The sequence below is a fragment of the Poeciliopsis prolifica genome, unplaced genomic scaffold (genome assembly GCF_027474105.1).
Source record: "Poeciliopsis prolifica strain line A6 unplaced genomic scaffold, Auburn_PproV2 SCAFFOLD017, whole genome shotgun sequence".
Lineage (NCBI taxonomy): Eukaryota > Metazoa > Chordata > Actinopteri > Cyprinodontiformes > Poeciliidae > Poeciliopsis > Poeciliopsis prolifica.
The window spans coordinates 2,103,721-2,128,277 of NW_026562392.1; the positions used below are offsets into that span (position 1 = coordinate 2,103,721).

At 39.9% G+C, this 24,557-nt stretch overlaps 1 protein-coding gene across 2 annotated transcripts in view; it reads right to left on the bottom strand.

Moving 5' to 3' along the window:
• LOC129367556 (intermembrane lipid transfer protein VPS13B-like) overlaps nucleotides 1-24,557 on the bottom strand; it is a 291,895-nt gene that overhangs the window by 37,404 nt on the left and 229,934 nt on the right. For both annotated transcript variants that reach the window (XM_055042090.1, XM_055042091.1), the window contains exons 42-46: nucleotides 22,745-22,941; nucleotides 20,122-20,303; nucleotides 19,239-19,459; nucleotides 19,011-19,142; nucleotides 14,606-14,767 (exon numbers count right to left, since the gene is read on the bottom strand). In XM_055042090.1, the coding sequence (XP_054898065.1) occupies nucleotides 14,606-14,767; nucleotides 19,011-19,142; nucleotides 19,239-19,459; nucleotides 20,122-20,303; nucleotides 22,745-22,941 (894 nt within the window). The remainder of the gene's footprint in view (nucleotides 1-14,605; nucleotides 14,768-19,010; nucleotides 19,143-19,238; nucleotides 19,460-20,121; nucleotides 20,304-22,744; nucleotides 22,942-24,557) is intronic.

The window sequence follows — 24,557 nt, forward strand, 5'->3', positions numbered from 1 at the left end:
CATCCTATTGTTTTGGATACTGAGCAATCTTAAAATGCCATCATTTGTTGCAGCTCTCTGACAATGAGCTTTTGGACATGTGTTTTTTTTACCTCGTTTGCCATATTTATCTTGCTCTGCCGCAAGAGAAATACAACTCTTTAAAGTGGATCTAAACAGTCAATTAACTTTTTTGCGCTGATAAATTCTCTAAATAGATCATTTCAGGCTCTCTTTATGCTTCTTTGTGAAATCTGACATTTTTATGTCGCCAAACACCGTCTCACACGCTGACGCCTGTCAGACTGCGCTGATCCAGTCGGATTCTCCTGTTTGTGTAAAACGACGCGGCTTTTTGTCACTCAGCCCCGCGTTCGGGTGGGAAACCGTGTCACAGCCCTCGCAGATTTTCTTTCCTCCTGACCGCAGCCTCGCTTTCCTTGCCCACAGTCGGCCGTGCCTCTCAGTGTTTCTTGGCTCTGCCCACTCTGCTGGGCTTTTTCAAGCTTTGTCAGGGGCGGGGTTAGTTACATTTTAAAGTGGAACTAAACCTGACGGAGAGGCATAAGCACACCCCCGTGGACCAATTTGGAAGAACTTCTGAGGGACACTGAGTGAATGGCCTGATGTGGGGATGAGCGCAGGAGTGTGATGAGGAAGAGGGACAACACTGTCACTAACTTTGCTGCAATATTAAATAAAGACTAGTTAAAATGAGTTATTTTGTAGCAATGTAGAATGTAAGCCCATATAACGCCTAAACCAGCGTTTAAATGAGTAAACGTCAGATGTCCCAATGTAAGTGAATGTAGCATAATGATATGTAGCGTGCCCTTTAAGGTCCATTGGAACCTTAGCGGGGAGCTTGCACTTCAGAAACAATGTTTGGTGAACCTACAGTGGGGCTGTGTGGTGAACTTCAGCAGCTCTGTAAATGTCTGTGACATCTGAGAACTGATGTTTTTTCTTTCTTGTGTTAAAACTGGCAATGGAACTGAATTTGCATAGTGAGACGCAGGGGAAGAGACAAAAATAATAAATATTGGTAAAAAATTATGACCAGAGGCTATGATTCAGAGAGCAGAGTGGAGCATGCAGAGGAGCTCGCGTTCCAGCTTCACCGGCTGCTTCCTCCTCGCTCCTCTTCACTAAGCCGCTGTAGCTCAGAGCATACAATACCAATAAACAGATTTATAGAGTACAGCAGAGCCGGTGCTGACTTTAGTGTGCAAGATCCATTACCAGGTTATGTGAACAAACAGCGCCGGATAGCAGGAACACGATGAACACAACTTTAAGAGTAAACGTTACAGAACGGCCCAGCGCTTAAAATCTAAAACCGGAGACTATCGGCGATGGACTGAGGCACTCTGACGAGGTTAGGAAAAAGAAAAACAAAGTGAACACGTGTTGGTGTTGCAATGCCAGCAGAACATTTTTCTGGTTTTCCTTGAACTTTTGATTCAGACGGATGGTGAGGTGTCAAGGAAAACATACCTGTGTGTGGAGGATTTAAAAGTCCCATTTTAACTCAAATGTAGCAAATGTAAAGAGTGACAGAGAGAGGCGTCTGAATATAGACGCAATACCAGCAGTGGGTTTATTTTTTTGATGGTGTAGAAAGTGTGTGCATCTACACATGTATGTATATGCATACACACTGGTAATAAACCGAAAGCTATATTAATAATTTTATTATTCTATTGATTCAGCCACGAATCTATTGAAACTGACAAAGTTTGTGCATTGTGTCAAATATCAGTATTAGATAATAACAACAAAGAAAAGGGAATAAGAATCATTTATAATTGCAACACCTATATTCAATTGCACCCCACCAGTATTTTACATATATTGCAAAACATATGAAACATTTTGATGTTTCATGCTGCAAAATCTGGCCAAGTTCATTGGTGTATTAATATTTTCTAGTATCTGATTTTAGGAAAGTCCTGTAAGATGGACCCCCAACATTTTCCAACCCTGGATCAGCCATTTCATATCTGCACTGTCATGTAGCGAGTTTAAAATGCAGCTCTTGGTTTTCTTTTTTTCTTTGGCATTTTTAAGGTTTGACACACTGCATAGTTTGGCATCGGGATACATTTGCTAACACGTCCACTCATGGAACAATTAGAGACTGTGAAACATATTCCATCTGTACATATTATAATTCAACCCCAGTTGTATAGAAATACAGAAATGGATTCATTACCCAATTCGTTCCGGCACCACAGTTTTTCTGGCCCGCCTCAACATTCACCTGACTGCCAACATATGACATATATTACATGTAATATATATGACCGTACTAACGTAGCATTTTATGCATTTTACCAGCATCATTTATGGTTATGTACTTTAGAGTCTACAAGTATTTCTGAGCCCTTTGCCGTGGTAAAGCCTTGACGTCCGTTTCTAAATCAAACACTGCACAAAACTTGTGACTAATCTGAAAGTAACAGAGAACACCTGCCTAACAAACAAAATATCAGATGGACAGATTGATCAAATTAAATTCCACAAAAAAAAAAAAAATCATATTGGAGCAATAAATGGTCTAAAACATCAAATGAGTACCACATGAACTCTCCGAAACCCCAAAACCCCAGATTTGCGATTGCCATGGAAACCCAACCCAAACATGGGACTGTGAACATTAAGAAATGGTGTTAATTTCAGAGAAACATCAACCGCACCTCAGTTCTGAGTCGCATGCACTGAGTCAACCACGCACATCATGCGGACGATGTCACTGCTGCCTTTGCTCATTGCTTGATCTTATGCTGGTAGAAAGTTATTACTAACAGATTGCCCTGTAAAAGACAGTAGGGATATCGGTCATAAATTAAGCAACGACTGTTAACTTCCTGGTGAACAGAAGGTCATTTTAGCTTTTACTGGGAATAGCTCATATTTCAGCTTTAATAATGAGTGTTACATTAAACACAGACGCAGCGAGAGACACGGGCGATTTATGCCTCCAACCCATGGGCTCCTGCAGGCAGACTGAGTCAGTCCTGCTTCTTGTAACCGCTGCTCATCTATTGTCCTCAGGCAGGAATGTGCTGCAGTACACAAAAACACAAATTATGCGCCTGTCCGTTGTGAGAACGTAATCAGCCGTCCTGGATGCTGCGCAGATGGCGCAAAGCTGCCGTGGTCATCGGTTGTTTATACATTACTACCGTTTATTCTTTCTGTTTCATTCAAACAATAATAGGAGTCTCGAGATTTACGGACATGTGGAGGTATAAACAACACCAGTAGCTTTGCTCACAAGTCCCCTAAAAAAAAAAAAAAAGCCCAAACAGTTCAGACACATCTTTGATGGTTTATTAAAATCATGTGAGTTCAGTGTCAAACACTGACAACTTAAAAATAGTTTGAGGAGTCTCTGTACTGCCAATCTTATTTAATGTTACACAGGCACAGATGAAAAGAACAGAGATGTGAAGCAGAGGCCTGGTCTTGTCTGGTGAAATTACTCTGGGACAAGCTACCCACCTAACAAATTGGAAGCAGGTTGAGATTCAGACAGCAAAACAAAAGAATATGGATTGCTTCGCCTTTAAAATAAAATTTAAAAAAAAAATCACTCTGAAAAAGTAAGACAGAGCAAAGGAGCAGCATTGAGACAGAAAGGACTAACCCGTGTAAAACGAGGGGATTATGGTGGCGTTCACAGCTGTCTACAATGCCTTTTCTTCCTTAGCGCTCTCTTTCTGACAAGAGAAGAAAAAGCTGAGCAACATCAAAGTCAAGATTTGCAAGTCTAAAAGGCGGTTTGGGAACTGGAAGAAGGTACAGAGAAAAGACATTGTGTGGGTCCATTGTTGACAGGGGGATGTTAAGAGGTTTATGCTTGGCTAACATTATTCCATCGCTCCTCTGGTTTCTGCTAAGGCATGGTGGACGTGCGAGGGCCTCGAGGGCTTCAGGATACGCAGAAGGAGCAAGTGCTCGCACCAACCAAACGGGGTTTGACAAAAGGAGTACTGTCTCACTGTCTGAGGGGAGAGAGGTTTGAAAACCACATAGAAGGAGAATAACAGAATTAGTGGTCAAAGACCTTCAGAAGGACAGACACATAGTCACAGTCTGGGGAGAAAAAGAAAGACAAAACAGCCGACCAAGATGAGAGGGAGACTTCCTGTATGTGATGTACACTTCCATGTTTTTTCATTTTCAGATAAATTACCTCCTAAATATCACCCTTTTGATCTTCCTGTGACGTAGTCAGGATACAACGTTCAAGTCAGAACCATTCAGCTTGCTGAAGGAGAGACCTCAGTTGCTCATGCCATGACCACAGCTCCAGTGCTTCCACAGTGGGCAGACTGTAGTCTAACTCAGACAACATGTATGAAATTGATATCCTCCCTTGTTTGATAATGCATTATAACACTTGACAACAGAAAAGTCTGCTACCATGTAGCAAAACCACAAGCTCTCCTCCTGAATTAGAAATTAATCATTTCTTGACCCCACACAGCTACCTCCAACCACAAAACTGAAGATTGGGTAATGTAATTTAAGTCCAGGAACATATAGAAAACATACATCCACATCATGTTCATTCAATAAAAAAATATACCCATAAATTCAGTGCATGTGTGCTACGGTAATTTTCCGATCTTTTCTCTTGGTTTTTTTTTTTTTTTTGCAACCAAAACACATTATTCTGATCCCAGTTCATGGATCTGTTTTCCCCAGGAGTCATGTGTTGTGAAGTCACTAAAGGTACTACAGTTTTGTGTGCTTTTGGACCACTACCCAGCACCACGGTACTGTCCATGGTGCTGAAGCCAGGATGGCATCGTCAACAGGAACTGCAGGGCTAATAAATCATTCGCCTCTGCTTCCTTGTTGTGTGATGGAATAATATGGACAGGAGCTGCTGGCAGATTTTTGCTTTTCTTCAACGGACTGAGTCTTGTTAAGTCGTCCCATCACTGCGTCTGCTTGTGAGAGCGAAGCCTTTACATCACTTGTAAATACAAGTAATTGGATATTATTATACTCACCTACCAAATAGCTTCTCAAATATACACATTTATTTATGCAACATAAGTTGCATGGGAGCTTGGTATAGTAATTCCTTTGGTCAGTGTGTGATTAGGGCTGGACCATAATGTTGAAAAACCCATCAATGATGATGATTTGGTTTTTTCTTTTAAATATCTGAAATACTGCCAAACTGTTGCCATGACCTTTCTTGTATTGTGCAGTTTTCACTCCACACCATTGATTTTTTTATTTATTTATTTTTTAAGCAGTCATGACATGAAACCTGAAGCAACGTACTCAACACAGATTGTTGCTAGGTAACCAGAGAGTGAGTTAATAGGAGTCTCGAGATTTACGGACATGTGGAGGTATAAACAACACCAGTAGCTTTGCTCACAAGTCCCCTAAAAAAAAAAAAAAAAAAGCCCAAACAATTCAGACACATCTTTGATGGTTTATTAAAATCATGTGAGTTCAGTGTCAAACACTGACAACTTAAACATAGTTTGAGGAGTCTCTGTACTGCTGTACTCACAGAGAGTTAATGCCACCAAGAGATTGAGCTGCTTTTAAAATCCTTAGATAAGCCTATTTATTAAGGATTTGCAATTACGCCTAGCCTCATATGGAAAAGACATAGAAAAGAAAAAATTTTATATTATATATATATATATATATATATATATAAAACAAGCCTTATATCGTCATCAGTATATGTTTTGTACATTGTACAGGCAAATATAATTTACTCTTGAAATGCATTTATTTCAACAATATAAATAAGTAATCAAATTGCACAAGTTTCATTTTGTAAAAAATTACTAAGGATCTTATACTTTGACTATGACAGTTTCAAGACGATCTTATCCACAACCCTTCTAATAAAGTGTCACCAAGTTTTCTACTGTACTTTATGTTAATTATTGTCAGGAAGTATGCTGTATTCTAATAACAAAAAAATCAGACTATCTTAGATATAACCGACTCTGAGGTGAAAATGATGGGAACTAAATTCAACGATTACTTGTAATATATTTTTGGCCAATACCGATTTTTTTTGTTTGAAAAGTAGCTAAATGTAGTAATATGAAAATATACATTGTTAACTGCGGACGTACAGATGAGATCTGGTGGGCTAATTTACTGAAACATCTTCCTCACCTAAAGTATTTGAATGTTTATTGAAATGTGCTGTCCTTCTGTCAGTAGTTCCACAACTTACATCATTCCTGGATCCAAGCTGACATCATTTTCTGTCATAATGCAGCTGCGGTTGTTGTTCTTTTAAAGCCAGGAATTTGATGGAGGTGATGAAAGTGTAATATGTAAACTGCTAATATGCTGGCAAGCTACGGTGTTTTATGCATCTCTCATCAAACTGGATTGACTGAATTAAACTTCTAATGTCAAAGGGAGTGTTTCTTTTCAGGCAAACCACATGAAGAGCGAAATTGCTCAGCAACACAATGCGAAAACAGTCCCAACATCACCTAAGACTGAACAAACAACGCTCTGGAGTTTTGAGTGGGTTTTGGAGGAACGGAACACATATTGAATACTTTACGCTAATCAAGAAGGAAAAGCTCATTCTGAAGAGGGAAGCCATGATGTCGACACACCTCTGTCAAAATGCAAGTTATTTTTGATGTAAAGAATTGGACAATGATAAATAATTTCAAAATGTTTTCCAAATAATGTGACATTTTCTCCATGCAATTGAAGTGGAAACAAACAAATCTGTCAGATGAACACTATGTGGCCAGTCAAAGTTCTCCAACTCTAACAGATGGTGAGAACGAAGTCGTCTTCAGGTGAGCCCACAGATTCTGGGATGTGATTCTAGAACTCACATGAAGCCATTCATGTCTTAATTTGAATGGATGCATAGTCAGGGATACTCAGGGTGAACGTGCAAATTCTAACCAGGCACTTTTCTGTGAAATCTTTCTGATTATTAAATATATAATTTGTTCATTTCTACAGCAAACAAGCAACAGGGTGGAAAAGAAACGTCTGTCATAAGTCTTGTTGTTTTATGTTCTGGCTCAGATTCTGAAGGGTTTTTTTCTTTTTCTTCTCATCCAACACACAACAAAACAAAAAAGTTTTATTTTTTCAGACTTTTTTTTCTTCCACAGAAAGTATAAGCGAAAAAAAAAAAAGCTGAAGCAAAGCCCTTTATGTCTTTAGATTTTTTATTAAAGTGTCTTGAGATGACACGTGTTGTGAATTAGTGCCACATAAATAAACTGAACTGAATTGACATAATATTTACATCTCCTATGGAGAACTTTTACTTTTCAGCCTCCTCTCCATCTCAGAGATTGGGTCCACGACGCAGACACCCTGTCTACTTTTAAGACTGGGGTTACAAATTTTTTTTTATGATCAAACCTAAAGTTAGATGGGCTTAAGTTCTCCTGAGCTGCAGTATCTCTGCAATTATGTTGCGACAGGATTAGACTGCTGGAGGACAAACTGAGCACTTTTTTTCTTTCGTTGCTACTTTCAGCTACTTCTCTCCTATTACGCATTAAATGCATTTACTGCTGCCATTAACTTTATGTTCTCTGTATGTTTTTTTTTCTTTTGACATAAGCTACATCTGGTCTGGCATTTTCTAATTAGTTGTGACAAATTCCTGAAGTGGGCCCTTGGCTGAGCTGTGGCTGCCAGTAATAATTGTATGCTCTCTTTCTATTGATAATACACTAGGCCCTGTCTTTCTGTGTTCAACCCCAGGGTTTAAGACTTAACCCCCTGCACTAGAATGCTCCCTCTGTTTGATTTTTGTAGTGTTACTTTCTATCTGAATGAATCCCTCATAAAAAAGAAAATAAAAATGCTTCAGAATCTATTTTGGAATCAACCAAAAGTCACTTGTCCAGGATAGTTTTCACTAACAAATCCCTCGGAGGTTGATTAAAACACAACGGATGTATTCAAACCTTTGAAGCTGAAAACTGTGTTCAGCACAGTTTTATTGTTGGCTGATATTTGCAGGTACAAGAACATTGGAGCAGGTTTAATTGTATCATTTGTAGTTTAACCTCCATCCACTAAGTACAAGGATTAATACGATGAGCATGTCAAGAAGGGACATCTGGGTGCAATGTAGGCTTACTGTGGCTGTGCAGACTGCAGCACGGAACAAATGAAACAATAATTGCAATCGTAAGTGTTGAGAAAACCCGAACAGAGGTAGTCATTTAAGTATGGTTCTTTTTTATTATTATTTTGATGCATTTACAAGATCATTTTACAAGTTCTGACAGCTTTGGCCTTGATCTTTCGCTTGTTAGTCCTCAAAGGTGCTAAAAAGTCATGCTTTATTTAGCATGTGGTACATGTTGTTACAGTACAGGTGCAGTACACTGACTGTTTCCACCCTGATGAACAATTAACCAGGCCTCTGTTGGAGCAGATTCTTCATGCATCATTTGATCAGGTCCTCATTTACTAGTTTGAACTTTAACTAAAGTCATAACAAACCTTGAACTCTGTGGGCTTCTAGTATAAAATGCTTCTCCAACAGTGCTATTGATACTAGCATTGTTCTCTATATTTCGACCATATTAGTCAACATAAATTCATTCTCATAAGAACAAATGTAGCACTTGGCAGACCACAGTAGATGTTAAAGTCCCAGTTATGCATAAAATAACAACAACAACTAAATCAGTTTCTATGAAGACAGCATTATATAATAAACTAGGAACAACAAATAATTCTATCAGTCAGAAAAAGCCCCCAACATATAACTGCATTCTTTTTCAATGAATCACGAGCAGCAATTACTGCTACATAAATGTTCAGTTTTGGATACCAACAGCTTCAGCCAATAAAAACATTCCCCTTCAGTTCTCTCCCTGTCACAGTTTCATACCAATTAGCACTCTGACATGCCTGCTGCCAACAACACAGTCATTCCAACCACAAACTAACAGCCCGGGTTCCTATATCTCTTGCCCTTTGTCCTCACGAGTCCCGCAGAAACAAAAAACACCAAACCGGTGCAGACACAAAAAAAATGACACCTGTTTCAGATAACAAAATACCCGAAACATTGCAGCAAGCAAACATTTACAACGAGGGGGAAAAAAGTCCAGTGGAAGTTTGCTTCTGGAACAAATTAGAATTTATTCAAACTCAGTAATATTTCTTGTAGATACTTAAAAAGTCCTTTCCAAATCCAGGGGGCTTTTTACGCCCCTCTCCCTTCTAACCACAGTAACCACTGGGATTTCCATCAGCCAGGCTGCATCCTGTACTGAGCAGCCAGATATTTCAACCATCCACACCACACCACAGGCTAGAGCCCTGAAAAACAGAAGGGTGGAGATGGTACGTGTCTCAGAGTGGGACGTTAGAAGTCTGCATATTTGGACAAATGACTGTTCTTTTTTTTTTTTAATTGGTGATGAGTTAATCCATCGTCAAGTTTTGCCGTTTTATCTACTGCGACCAAATAGCACATAAATTGGGAAAGAAATGTCTGTATTTCTAAAAAATTTTATGCTAGCAAAGTATGAAGGTATGCTGAGCACTTCGCCGGAGGACACACAGACTCCAGGACCCTTCTCCAGCCTTCATGGTGTGTAAGTGAGAATCTGGGGTGTGTGCATGTGTGTGTGTGTGTGTGTGCGTGCGTGCGTGTGTGTGTACGGGTGTGTGTGTGAATATTTTTAAACAAGTTTGAAGAACATGACTGCATCATTTGGGCCTTTTAAAAAAAGTGTGACGGTTCTGACTAACAGAAGAAGCACAGTTTGTAGTGAAGGCGGAGGGGAGTAGCGAAGGGCAGCTCCAGTTCAAATTTCAGGGCAAAAACAAAGAGTGTTTTTCTGTCAGAAAGTGATAAATAGTCCAAAGTACGTCAACATCACTGGAAGTGTACATTGGATAGATTGGTCGGTCACACAAGATTCTGATGGACTTCAGGTGTGAATCTTTTGGTTTAAACTTAAACAACAAAGTTCTTTCCAACTTTTTCAACATTTATTGCAGAAATGTTGTTATACTATGAACAACCCAATTTTAAATTTCTTGATTCCCTGTGGATCTATCAGAAGCTGTTAAACAAGCAGAGGAGAATTGAGAGGTGCCTGTTCCCACTGTCAAGATGTCTAAGCCAATCTGTGAGTGTTAAGTGCCTGGCTCATGGAGTCTTTGCCCCTGTTTCCCCGTTTAATAGCCTTGTTTTTCTCAAGTAAAGCTGTGCAAGGTCCCTCCTGGTGATTTTATGCAGCCCTTGGGTCAGATTTTTCATATTTTTCTTTCTATTCTTTTTTGACCCATCTGCCTCCCTCCAGAATGATCTCATGTCCAGTGGGTTCTCCAGGGAACTCCAGAGAGAAAAACAGGGACAGATAACTTTACAACAGCAAATTAGTAGCTCTGCCTGTGGGAGAAATCAGCTGGGACGCTTGCATCATTCCAGATCCATGACAAGATCATGCTGATGCTCTGCCCAGTCATGTGGACCCAGACTTTATGAAAAATATAAACTTTGGACATCACGAAGGGACCGTTCTGTTTCTAATATTTACCCTGTTCTCCCATTTGACCTGCCCCCGTCTGATGGCCAAGTGGGAGAACAGGGTAAATATTAGAAAGTACCAATATTTAAACTTTAGGGAAAGCCAGGGCATTAAACATACTTTGAAGTTGTGAGGATGGAAAACAGGCCCAGGCTTTCCTGAGAGGAGGGAAAAGAAATAAACCAGAACAAGTGACTGAAAAACTCCTAGTCAAATCATTGTCTTGTTCATTTGTACCCACACCTGGCCGTTTAGTCCCTTCCCATTTACATTTTGTAAACAAACAACATCCATCCATCTACTTAAATTGTTGAATTTCTGTTTATTTTTCTTTACACCTAAGCATTTATAATATTCATTATAAACTTTTCAAAATAAATCTATTTTAATTGTACATTACATTATAAAAGCACATTACTGCTGTTCCCTGAAGTTGAGTAACGAGATACAACACCAAGTATGGCATGTTGAGCATGTGAAGGTGTGACGTACCATACTTTGTGTTGTTGCACCAAGTCAACGGTGTTAAAGACAACTTCATATAACAGTTTGACTGTCTGATCAGGACGTCTTTCCGGCGCCACCCTTTGGAGGTTTTCAGGGTGTTTCCGAATGGGAGAAGTGCGTGAGGCAGACCCAGAACCTGCTAAAGGGATTATTCCTTCTGGCCTGGGAATGCTGTGGAATTCTCTAAAATGCTTTGAGGAGGGTCATTTGGGAGAGAGTTGTCTGGGTTTCCTTTTTAGGCTTTTAATCTAGGATAACATAAAGAATTGGAGTAAGTAGGAATGTGGTTGGATGGCTTGGTTGATGGATGGATGGTTTTAGGTTATTTTGGTACTAATTTCTCTCTTATGAGATGAGGCAGATTTTGATGTTTGATAAAACCTGAAGGTGTTTTCAGATCTGATAGTCTGGTAGATTTGGTACGATTGGGACAAAAATTGCAACATCTGTTTCATTTTCAGCTGGTGCGGTTCGCTTTCACACTGCTCTGTGTCAAACGATCCAAACTAATTGAAAAACCCTTTCCCCCCCTTGCATGTGGTGGTGCTGCACCAAGGACCACTGAAGGGAACGACAAAAATAAACGTGCGCCCCTTCCTTCTTCACAAACTGTGAACAAAAACAAAAAGTGGTGTCAGATTTTAGGGATTGTAGGATTCTCTTTAGCAAAATACCAAAACCCATTTCTCCCACTACTGCTATACTGGATGTTTGTTTAGTTCAGTCCACCCAGAATGCTCTGTCCTATAATCTGTTCTGCTTTTGGAGCGGTTTCTAGTTTGCTCATGAATTTGAACCATACAAGAGACCAAGCTCTTCAGTTACGGGTTCACATCTCCCCAAATGAACCGGACTTTCTAAAGAGTTCGATTAAAGCATTCTGAACAGAGCTGGTGTCGATGCATACCAAAATGAATGAACGACCCCCTACAGGTAGATGCTTCTTAATCGTAAATTACATTGCCGGAGATTATGAGAAAATTGCAGAAATACTTAAATTCACTGGTTGCTGAGGCAAAATAAATAAATAAAAAAATCTCCTGGAAGGTGCAAATTGATATCAGATGGCACCATTAAAAAAACGTGTACAAAACAGCCAAAGAGCATCCAACCGAGCAGTATCCCTGTGAACACTAGATGATTAGTTAAAGGGCAACGACATGAAACTAAAAGTGACTTAATTTTCAAAAACTTTGTAAGGGTGTTTTTGGAAGAAGATCTGATGGGATTGTCACGTCTATAATCTTGGAAGTAAAGATTATTTCTTTTAGGCTAATGTAACTGAAAACATGTTTTCCTTCTGAAGAAAAAGTCTAATAGATGGCAGGAGAAAAGGACTAAAAAGAAAAAGGCAAGGGCCAACGAGATCTGCCAGGATGACCATAAAACACCAGAACACATGGCTTCGCTTCAGGAATCAGAAAGAGACAAGAACAACATAAGAAAGCTGTGTCTTGGAATAGAGTTAAGCTTGAAGGGACAAAAATGCTCAAGAGAGACTCAAAGCTAGTGTGGACGTAAGAGAAAGGCTCGGTCTACTGATCTCACTGAGCCGATGAACTAGAGAGAACCAAGCTAAGCCAACATCATTCTAAAGCTATGTGTTGACCTGCGTTTTAGGGTGTGAGGTCTGAAATGAGTTTTGACCTGAAGCTGGTAGATTGCTACGGTGCAGGGCTACAAACAACCCAGGAGACCGTGACTGAGGTAACGGTCTCCTGTAGGTCTCGAGAAGTGAAGTGTTTACTGATGGGCTTGGAAGGGTTACAATAATGGGAGATGAGGAGGGAATGAAAGTATGAGAAAACGTGGATGGGAACATGACTTGGCTGCAGTTTCAATGGATCGCTGACAACCTGAAAATGGTGACATAGGTCTTCTGGCTGGACAAATGGACAGAAGAAAAAGGGGAGCGTTTTGATAAAATCATAATCATTTCTACAAAAAGCGATGTGGCTGTGGATTCTGAAATCACATTGAGGATGGCGAATTGAAACTAAGTTCATTAGACCAAATACCAGCCAATCCATGGCTCCTGAGTTGTAAGTAAGCAATATAACACAAAGGTAAGCAACAAAAAAGTCAAGGAATATAGGTAAGTATACAGTTATGTAAACAATGCAGAGGTCAGAGGATAAAGAGACAATGTACTGAAGTACACATCATGCATGTAGAAAGAGAGAAACATATAAGGGAGTGTGTGAAAAATAGAGAAATAGCACTGCAGAGGGATCAGATTTGTTTTTGATACTCCTTAGCATCGAGGGACTAAAGCTAACAGCCCAAGCATTTAAAATTCCACCTGAAAGTGGATTTTTATGGGCTCCAACAACACTTTGCAGGACCATGTAGCCATTAAAGACATAAAATCCGCACCCTTATCAGTGTCGCTATTTTTATAACCCTAAAATGTAATTAGGAGTGTTTGCTACAATTTGCTGAGGCGGACACATTGGCTAGGTTTTTATCACCGCGCTTAAAGTTAGCTAAGCTGTTTTGGCAACGTCGGCGCTTCGTATTTTATCTAGTTTCTCAAATCATGTCCATCTTAAGAACACACTTTTTTATATTGCACAAACACATGATGGAATAACACATGACAGAACAAGCCTGGAATCGCATTCTTCAAACATGATGACATTTGGCTCACTCGGACAATCTTTCATCCAAAACATCCCTGGAAACGCAGAGGTCATTTTTGCCTCGCCGCTAAAAATGAGTTGTGGTATTTCGCTGGGCCGATATGCCAGATTGCCACTCACAGAGTGTGTGAGTGAGAGTGAGGTAAGAGCACAGATTAACCATGGTCGATGATTAATACAACTTGACTTACTGACTTACTGTGAGCAATTATGGCCATGTCTTTTCTCAAGCTTGACTTTCTCACACTCATTGTGGAACACATGGGGGTCCTGGAACATGTGCGCACCACACACACACACGCAAGCACTGCACACACATGCCACAGATCACCAGCCCACCCTCCACTCAACCTCAAAACCACATAGGGTTAAATATAATCAATCTTCTTTAACAATGCTGTCAGGGAACTGTCTGAGATCGCTGACAGGAACACTCTGATAGCTGCAGCGCATTGATGAAGGTGTGTGTGTGCGTGTGTGTGTGTACATGTTTGAACCTCTCAGAACAATATTTTGATGCTCTGCTCCAAGCAAAAAAATTCCTGTGTGCCATTCAACACATGCAATAGAAGTATATCCACAAGCAAATGAATGTGGCACGACCATTTCTATACCATATAGTCCCTCTTTTGAAATTCTTCTACTGTCTTCTTGTTTTCTGTGTCTTGTAAATCCTGTTACACCATCCTGGTGTGGATGGTTATACTGAATTGTTTCAGATAACCAAGGAAACAATTTGATGTGATTTTGAAATTGAAAAAAACTTTCAGTTTTTGAATCAAATCAAAAGCTGTGTTTAAATTTTTGGACTCTAGATTTCAAATGCATTCTTGATCAACTGTGATGCTTTTGCTCAAAAAAACAAAACAAAACCACTCTGGTGTGAGCCAGAAATCCTCCAGACTGTTTTGGAAATGTGTGACCTACCTGAGCAGACTTGTGGGACCTCCAGCTGTACTGGTGGCTGTGGAGGCTGGCCAGCAGAACGTTCTCGTCCGTGTCCACCTGACCGAAGCGCAGCGTCTTATTTGTGTCATTGCAGATCACATAGTGACTGTACAGCAGCTCCTCTGCATCTTGGTTCCCATTCTGAGAAAAAAAATATACAAGAGATTGGAGTAAGAATTGCAATGGATAAAGAATAATCTAGGTGCCCTTTCATGTGTTCACATTTTGTCACAAGCCTACATGAAAAATTTTACTTGTGTAAAATATTAGTTTTTTTCCCCCCCATTTACATTGTTGGTAAATAACATCCACTGCTAAAGTGTGTTTGATTAAAGAAACGATGTCACAGAAAGCCTTAAACAGGCAACTACTCATTTGTTAACTTGCATGCAAAAAGGAGAACTCACTGTCTTGCTATTAAAACACAGATGCAACAAGAAGAGAACAGTGTGTGTCAACTCTCCTGGATTAAATAACACCAAACAACGGCGCCCCATATGACTTAGATTGTAGCTGTTATTTGAGCTCCTACTCAAGACTCCAGTGACCTGATGAGGATCCCCCTCGCTCCGCTCCCGACACACCAACGTAGCTCACACGGCTTCTCGATAATTACCCAAATATGCTAACAAAGAATACGGTAATCTGGCTCGCTCGTCTCTGAAGAGAAAAGCAGAGATGGTTAAGAGAAGCTGGCAGTAAAATCTCAGAGTCTGACTGCCAAGCACGTTCAGGATCCTGGGGTGGTTGATTAGATTGAAAACGGATGGGAAAGTTTACACCACTTAAAGAACAAGTGATGATAGATGTGTGTGTGCGCGCATGAGAGTCGGAGAGTAAAATATAGAAGGGACAGCTGCAGCAGCGGGTTTAAAGGCATTTCCAGTTTTATTGTGGAAACACTATCTGTGCCTACTTTTGAATGTGACACTGCGATTTACAAACTTCCTGCTGCCATCTCAAGATGCCATTGCTAAGCCCACTCTGAGACCGTATCGTCTTTCTGCCCTGATTCACAAGCTAATGTGATACACTTATCAGAAAGCTTCTTTTTATAATCATACTCACTCTTTAAGTATGTAGGAGCTTAAAGGGGATAAACACTAATACGAAGAAACCTAAACACTTGTCTCATAAATCTTGTAAAAGAGCACAAGATGACAGCTTCTTCTTCAGACACTGTCCTACTACTCGTTACTCTAATCCACCCAGACTCCAACCCTTAGCTGTATGGCCCATATAAACATGGAACGGTTCAGTAAAATGTCTGGAAGACTGATTGCAAACAATGGTCACCACACAAGACGCATGCAAAAAAACGATGCTGTGGATGGTTCAGAAATACCGTAAATGACGAACTGAACTCAATTCCGATCCATCGACGGCAATGCGCTCGTCAAAAAACGTCCCAAGCAGGACATAACTCTGCTAGGGCCAGAAACTCAAGATCTGTGTTCTTTTCTGTCCAGTTGCAAAGAAAAACAGAATTAATGAAGCATGGGAAGAACAGAGAAAAATAAAATAAAGCAATAAAATTATCAAGAGGGAAAATTCCTGCTGTCTCGGTTGCATATGGAACAGCCTGTGACTGTTCTGTGAGAAAAGCACATTGTTGAAACACTACTGGGCTATTGTGTGGCTGTCCACCAAAGCCACTTCCCTTGAGTTAGGAACTGGAGGGAGCAAAAACTGAGGCCGGGACTCGGGACCAACAGTTGAAAATGGAGGCATGGGGGCCTAAGGGACTGAGGGAGGGGGCGGGGGGCACAGGAGGCCACTGAGTCTGAGGACATGAAGCAAAAAAATAAAATAAAAAAAGGAAAAATTTGTACCGTTCTGCAAAACCTCTGAAGCTAATCGTTCTGTCCTCCATCTGAGTGAGAATTCAAAGGTTACAGCACTGGAACAGGTCAGCCTTGTGCTGTGATGTTATGGTGTGAATCGTAAATCGATGTTGACAACAAGAATTTGGCTCGTGCAAAATTATGGAAACTGATTTTTATTTGAGAACCAAGAGCCGTGCATCGTGGACATATGGAACATTGCTAAGTGATCATGTGTTCGGATCATAAAAATCTGGGTTTTATGGCTATTTATTGCAATCCCCCTGGAAGAGAGCCATCTCTTCTGTTTGTAGTGGGTCTGTTACGACCATGCCTGGGTTGTAAGGTTGCAGCCAGATTTTAATTGAGGAATCTGCTTTGTTTCAGTGCTGGCCTCGCCAGTCGCTCCTCAACCACCCTGCCTGTTAGCCTTGACCCAAAGAAACAGGAGAATTATTGCAAAAAGAAAAAAAAAAGTGTCTTTGCAAGCAAAGACTTTTATCATGTCTACTACTGAATAAATAAATGGATCATTTATTTAAAAGAAATGGTCCTCATCATTTAACATTGTGCACATTGTTTCTGCTGAGCGGCATTCGTACAAATTGTCACAGCAAAAACTCTTATGAAATTAAACATTTTACTTATTTGCTCTTAAAAATAGATTGGCCAATACAGCACATAGTAATTCAACTTTTTTCCCCCCCCAGATTGTCGGAAAGAATAAAACTGACTTCATCATATTTACAGCTGCAATTTATGTATCAGAGATTGGTGGGGACTGTGTCAGCGCTGGAGGCTATTTCGACAGAAATAGTAAGCTGCAAAATGCGCCACACACTCAAAATGAGCCTCAAATGGACTTTTACTTTATCATTAGCAACAGCCTTAAGTTTTATTTATGACTTGAATAACTGGCATAAATAGGGAACAATGACTCATGCTATGATGACGCCACGGATCAAACCTGACAAGTCGGTAAACAGACAGGCTTCAGTGTCGTCCCTGAGTGAAAAGCAAAGTAATAAACCACGAGCCAGAGCAATCATGTCATGGTGTATTTCCATACAGCTTGTTTAATTTTATTTTCCACAGGTAAAAGATCACAGCTGTTTTTAGAAAAATATGAGCTATTGTTGTATTTATTTATTTATTTTTCTTTCCTCCACCTGGTACTGAGTTACTACATGCATGTAAAATCATGAGAGAACCTCGAGTCTCCAGAGGCCAGTATATGAGTCAGCACAGCTACGCAAAAGCAGAGCCATGATATGGGATCCAAAGCCTGTGTTGTGTGTGTGTGTGCGTGAGTGTGTTGGTGAAAGTGTGTACAGAGAACAAACATCTGGGTGGGGAACCAGGCCCAGATGAAGTCTTGGCAGGTGTCACCACTCAAGTTTTACCATGTTTTTGTGGGCATCACTTCACACACAAGTATCCTGGCTACCAGAAACAGTGCTGAGAGCTGGGATCTGGGAAATGATGAGGACCAAACACTGGTATCCTCTTAGTCACAATTTACACCAAACAGAAAGCCAATTCCCTTCTGAAAACTTTATTGCTGCTGGCGTACAACCTGAACCAGTCTCATGGAATCCGCTCTGTTTGTCAAATTAACTCATATTTCATCTGGGACAAAAGGCAGGCTTTTACCGTATTCTTTGATTGTGCACACATTTTTGAGTGATTTCTAATGCTCTTTTTTAATAGTTGTTATAAACAACTCGCCGCGGAGTAGTTTGTAACAAAATACACATAAAGCAAAGTGGCTTTCTGAGGGATTCCACCACCTGAATCAAAAAGGGATACAGTTGACAATTAACTTTGAACAAGAAAAAACAAATCAGTGATTATTTAATCACTTCAGGTGAACATCCTTATGCAACGACAAGCTAAGTCAAAAAATTACTATTTTACTTTTGGTAGTTAATTGTTTCTTAGATTTACAAGCTGTAATATTGATTGAAAATTATAAGAGGCAAAAGAGCCACAGCTGAGTGACTGACTGGGTGCTGCAAGGTTGGACAATGAATTTATGTTTTTTAATTTCTGAAATGTTTCAATAAATGCAACAAATGTTTCTCTTTCAAAGCCCCAATCTGGTGCGCGCTGCTTACGCTGGACACATCGGGTTTTTGCTCTCTTTAACTAAGCAAGTTTCAAAATAAACATGTTGGATAAAGCAAAAGAGATGAGCATTACATTTCTCCAAGGTTTTTAAATGTAGAAATGTTCTAAATCAACTTACCTGGTGAAATAGCTAAAAAAAACAAAAAACAAACAAACATAAAAAAACATGCAAACTTCTTGCAGAAAGACTCAAGGAAGTGATTTGAACCAGGACCTTCTTGCTGAAAGGCAACAGTGCTACTGTGCAGCTCATCAGTGGAAAAAAAAAAGAATATATATATATAATTTTATACTTGAAAATATATTTTTTTCTCTTTTTTCTTTTTTTAACTTGAACCTAGAAACTTTCTGAAAATGAATGCCAAACAGGTCATTTATCTTTATTGACATAGTTCATTTCCACCCATGGACAGATGTTTTGTGAAGTGTACCTGTTGCCAGCTGAGCAGTGCAGTGTCCATAGTATGGATGGCATACTGGCTAATATTGAGGAACATGGGATCCACAAACACATCGACAGCTAAAGAGCTGTTCTGGGGGCAGCTGACGGCAGTGGCCTGTCCCTAAAAAAAACAATCACACATCAAATTACATTTCAAATCAGCGTAACTTCATCTAATAATAATTAAAACATGCGAGCAGAGTTTTGCTAAGCCAACCTGCAGTGCACAGGACTGGAGCAGCTGCAGGTGGGTTAGGTTTCGATACTCCAGCAGTCTGCAGTCCAGCCGGGTGGAAAAGCTCATCTCCTGACAGTGGCGAGGTCCGTTGTTCCACTGGCGCATGAACACCTGGGGCTCCCGAGAGCCAATCACCATGAACTCCTGTTCTTGAGGTAACTTCCTGTCTGGTAGGAAGGGATGAAGTTTCCTTGATGGAACTGGATGAATAAAAAACATTTCTAAGTAAAGACGATCAAACAGAAATATGTCAATAGTTCATAAACGAATGGAAATTATTTTTTATTTATTTAAATAAAAATGTGAATGAATCGGACTGACTATCGAGATTCACACTTCAGAGGATGAACGCAGGGGGAACAGAATGGGTCTTGGACAAATTAAGGTCTATTCTCCACATGTGCATTAGATTTGGTTTTATGCTCTGCAACCTGAAGGAATCATACTAAAATAAAGTAATGCTTTTAAATTTGTTTCCCTTGTCATCAGGTTGTAATCTATCACATTATGACCAGTGCTGTCATCAAGATCATCAATACATGGTGAATATTTTGGTCAATGTTCCATTTATTAGCCAAGCTGTTTTTAATTTATCTTTGTTTAAAATACTAAAAATAGGAATAAGACGCCTTTAAAAAAAAAATGAATGCAACATGAGCGACTGTAGACGAGGTTCATTCGGCTGTCATGAGAGTAAAATGTCTCTTTAGGTTGTAGCTGCAGATTGTTTTAAACTATAATTCAGATAATAAAATGACCAACATGTTGTGAAAGCAACTCTTTCCACAGGTTTGTACACTTAGGGTTCATTGCCAGGTGACACATGGGACCTTGTGATGCAGTGCTGATTGCTGCAGCCTACCTGTTCCCAGCTGCTCCAGGTGGTGGCAGAGGTGAACTTCCAGCTGCGCCAGCTGCAAGGACACGCCCAACGACGGGACGAACCAGGGAGCAAAGCAGGAGTCCACACGGGTGCAGGCTGCCAACACAACGGGGGACACCAGCTGGTCACACGGGAGCTGGGAGCCACACTCACTGTCCGAACTGGAGGAGAGAAATGTTTCAATGGAGCAGCTCGTCATAACGACGACAACGCTAATAATCAACATGAAGATTGTTTAAAGTAAATAACTCCATACTATTGATAAAATAAGTACCAGTTCAACTTGCAGATTCTTTCATTTATAAGCAAACATTTTCTCCGCAGCAGTGGAATTAATATTAAGGAATTATTAAAGATCCTATATTTTGCTGAAAAGTTATTTTGTAGTCAATATTTTTTATTATTTTGACTGTGCTAAGATATATATGATGTATGATATATGATGAACCAATATATAAGCATTGGTTCATAAAATAAAAGAAGATAGAAAAAATAACATTCATACATCTTTCAAAAAATTGTGTGAAACAGTGACATAACACCATTCTGAGATAAACACCAGGACTTTTCAGGAAACCTGGAATGAAGGAGACAATAACACGGAGGGCCTCCTCACTGTCCAGGGCTGTTAGGTAAGTTATTACAGCCGCGGTTTCCAGAAAAAGCCCTCGGTGGACATTAATTGCACGTCATGGTTGATGATGTTGCACTGGAGGTAATTGAAACGAATGACCATTTGTTCTATAATTTGCTGCTACCATGATCCACTTTGAGAGGAAAACTCTCAAGAAGTGAAAAATGCGGGTCCAATGGAGCGCTCCTTAAAAAGATAACCATCATATGTTGACAATTTTCATTACTTCCAGTTGGCGGGCCAGCCAAGTTATTTTTCTGGTGGAAACTAAAGTATGGCAGATGAAATGAGAGAGTAAGGAAAGTGGAATCAGTTCTGATCAAAAAAGACAAATAATTTAAACATAAAGGAAATGTAGTGTTTGGGGTATGATTGTAATAAAATACAGATGTTTGTTTTACTATATGGTCCTTAAGAGAGTTTGCTTTCTTCTTTTAGACATTTTTTTCTTTTCTGAAGTTGTCTAAATCCCACAGAAAGTGGGGCTTTGTGCTCATTTTTCCACAAAAAGTTTCTCTAAATCCCAAAAGGAAGCAAAATGGAAAAAGAAATAAAAAAGAATGAAGATAAAAAAAATAAAATTAAATGAAAAAACAAAGGAGTAAATGGCAGACCAACATATTTCAGAAAATCATCCAAACCCCAGAGAGGCAACAGAAGGCAAAGGGAGACACAGGGGAGACGAGTAGAGAAACAGTGGCAGTGAAGTCAGAGCATGCTCTGTGAAGTGTTAGAGTTTTGGTCAGACCCTGGCCAGCCCAAACTGAACGGGCTAAGAACGGGCTAACGGCTCACGGGCCAACCTGAAGGGGGTTCGACTCGTGCCTCCCCTGAGCTTCCCCTCGATTAGATACACTCAAGGTAAGCAGGAAGGAATCCGGATGGGCCCTGACAGGCACTTGGTGTGCTGGGAAATCTCATTAGGCCTATCTGAACGCCTTCCAAGCCCGCTCCCTGCTCCTGCACACCAGATGTGGGGCGAGGGACACATTTTAGATCTTTGTGCTCTGCAGTCTGGGAGCACTCTGCCTCTGTTTTTCCTCACACCCGATGGGAACGGAGACTGCAGATCCACACACATACCTGAAATACATTCCAATAAGGTTGGTGTATGTATTTAAAATCAGCTAGAGGTGCATAGAGTAAATATGTTTGTGCTCTAATGCAGCTCTTTTCAGGTCTCATCTCCTCCTGCTTCTACTGGGGGTGTAAGAGATCTCACAATATTACAAAACCATTAAGCAGTAGGTAATTTTCATGAAAATTATTATTTTTTTCTTTTTACAAATTTGTTGAAATGATCATAAATGTGATAGTATAAGATAGATTTAAAAAAAAAGCTTCTCTGCCTTCTCCCAGTATTAACTGCAGAAACTCTAAGCCAGGAGGAGGGTCTTAGCGCTGTCAATCACTCTCGTAGCACATTTCTCTGTGCTACGCTACAGCTGCCCCCCTTCAACAAAGTCTACCCTGAATGCTAAGGCCAGTTGGCATAGCGACCGATGGCAGTATTCCTGAAACAGTAAGTTGTTTTTCCTAAATGCTGCTGAATGTGCAGCATGATTGCAGCATGTTGATTGATACACTCCTCCTGGCTTTGATTGGTTGTTTTTGACCAGGAGCGATGTATTTTTGCAGACCAGAATATAAGCACTGGAAGTAGAGGAGGTCGATCTTTTCCCAAATTATCTGTCTAATATCATACTGTTATCACATGGTGACAGTTGAATGTATGTAAATAACATGATTTGTAAATGTTAAATAGTGAAACTTGAAAATGTTTGACACCATTATTCTGAAGTAAGAAAGCAAGAAGGTCCCGATTTGGTTATTACAGGCAACGCTGTGTTCCAAGCCGCCCTCATAGGCCTGAACAACCAAAGCTCATTGGTTGTTCCCGTTCTGGTTCCTGAACGTATTTTCCAGCAAATGTCACAACTTTTCTGGTAAAACAGAAGTTTGCCACACCTCTGCTCATCTCCTCCTTCTCCGTTGTGGTTGAGCACGATCCTCCAGAGGTCTGAGGCCACCAGCTCCTTCTGCTGATCAGTGAGGCTGAGGCTGGGCAGCTGCAGCTGGCAGGAACAGCTTTCTGACAGGTTGAACTCCCTGTAAGGGACAAAGGCCTGCTGGAGCTCGTCCCAGTACTCCAGACTGCATGGTACCTAAAAGAAATGGCACATTCATTGAAACGACTTCCAAAGGTAACTTCTACATATGCATCTTATTTACAGGCTTCGTTTTCTGTTTATGTCGAGATTGGCATCTGGTTTGTGGTTAACTTTATTGCGTGATTAAATATTATTTTAAATGTCTTATTCTTCTCAGGACTACCTTTTATGAAATAATGATGAAAAAGGAGTTCCCAATTTAATGAAGAACTTAAGTAGAGAATGGAAAAGGAGTGTCCCTGTACCAAACAACAGCTTCTGTCTGGAAAAATGCTCTGTCATATCACGAGTTGTTCACTGAATGGTTTTGACTAGATTTCAACAACCATTTATGAGCAGAACACATAATCACTTAAGCATGATGGTCAATCATAGTTCTTCCTGTTCCCTTTTGCCTTCCAAACAAAGAAAAAAATTTAAATGGACAATTTAGAGATCCAGGTATTTGTTTTTGGAGCACACAAAGATGCTACACTGTGATTTTCTTTTGTTTCTCAACAACCGTCTCAATTCTAAGCTCAGAGATAAATGGAAATGTTTAACACCAAACACACATTCAAAGTGTTACTCTTCCTACCTACTGTCTCTTATTTATCGTCAGATTCTCAGAGAACTAAACTAAATACTTTTACACCAGTTAATCGCACACATGTTTTCATCTGGACCCTTCCCTTGCCATGTCTACTAAACAATCATGATTTATGGAAAATTAGGACTCAGACCAAATTACTCATTTCAAACAAACACATTTCTATAACAATCTTTGGTGGAATCATTGTTACTCACCAGGAACAAGTGATTTTGTTGCTCTCTTGCAGTTATACAATGATTAATAAAAACTCAAGTGGACTTCAAAACCTCAAACACAGATGCTTTTAGGACAAACAGGAATTGGTGAGGATTTTTAGAATGACAATAAATCCTTTATTTATTTTTCTTTTGATTTGAATGGTTAATAAAGGGATGTTTTCATGTGCAGTTCCATCTCAGCTTTACACAAACATAAACATGCAGTGAATAAAATGATTTTCAATTAGTTTTGTGCACCAAAGAATGAAGAATATATAAACATGTTTTCACGAGACTCCTTAAGGTGTATATATTTTAAACTTTAAATTGTCATTTGTGACTGCATTCAGAATAGACCGAGCAAGTAATATTTGTTTTTTCTCCATGTCCCCTAGGGGCCTCCGTAGTATCACGCTCGGACATTAGCAACTGGGCAAAATCAGATCCAATTGATTAAAACTTCAACAGAGTCCAGACTCCAGCAAGCGATTGTTTCTAAATATCAGAGTCCAAACCTTCTGTATGAAATATAGTGGAGAGGAAGAGACTGGATTTTACAAGGCTAGTCCAACTGGGACCAAACCAGACTTCCACTGCTTCAGAACAACTCTCCATCTGTTTTATCAGCCTTTAAATCTAATCACATTTAAAGTGGGTAGTTATTTCAACATTCTGGTTTTGTACATAGGAAAGATTGGCTGGACACCAATCACCTCCGAGTGGCAGTCACTGAACACAGAACATGAAAAGTGCCATAAGCCATTACATGTGTTTGCTTTATACAGCACCCTACCTCAATATCACCTCAATATTCTACGTGG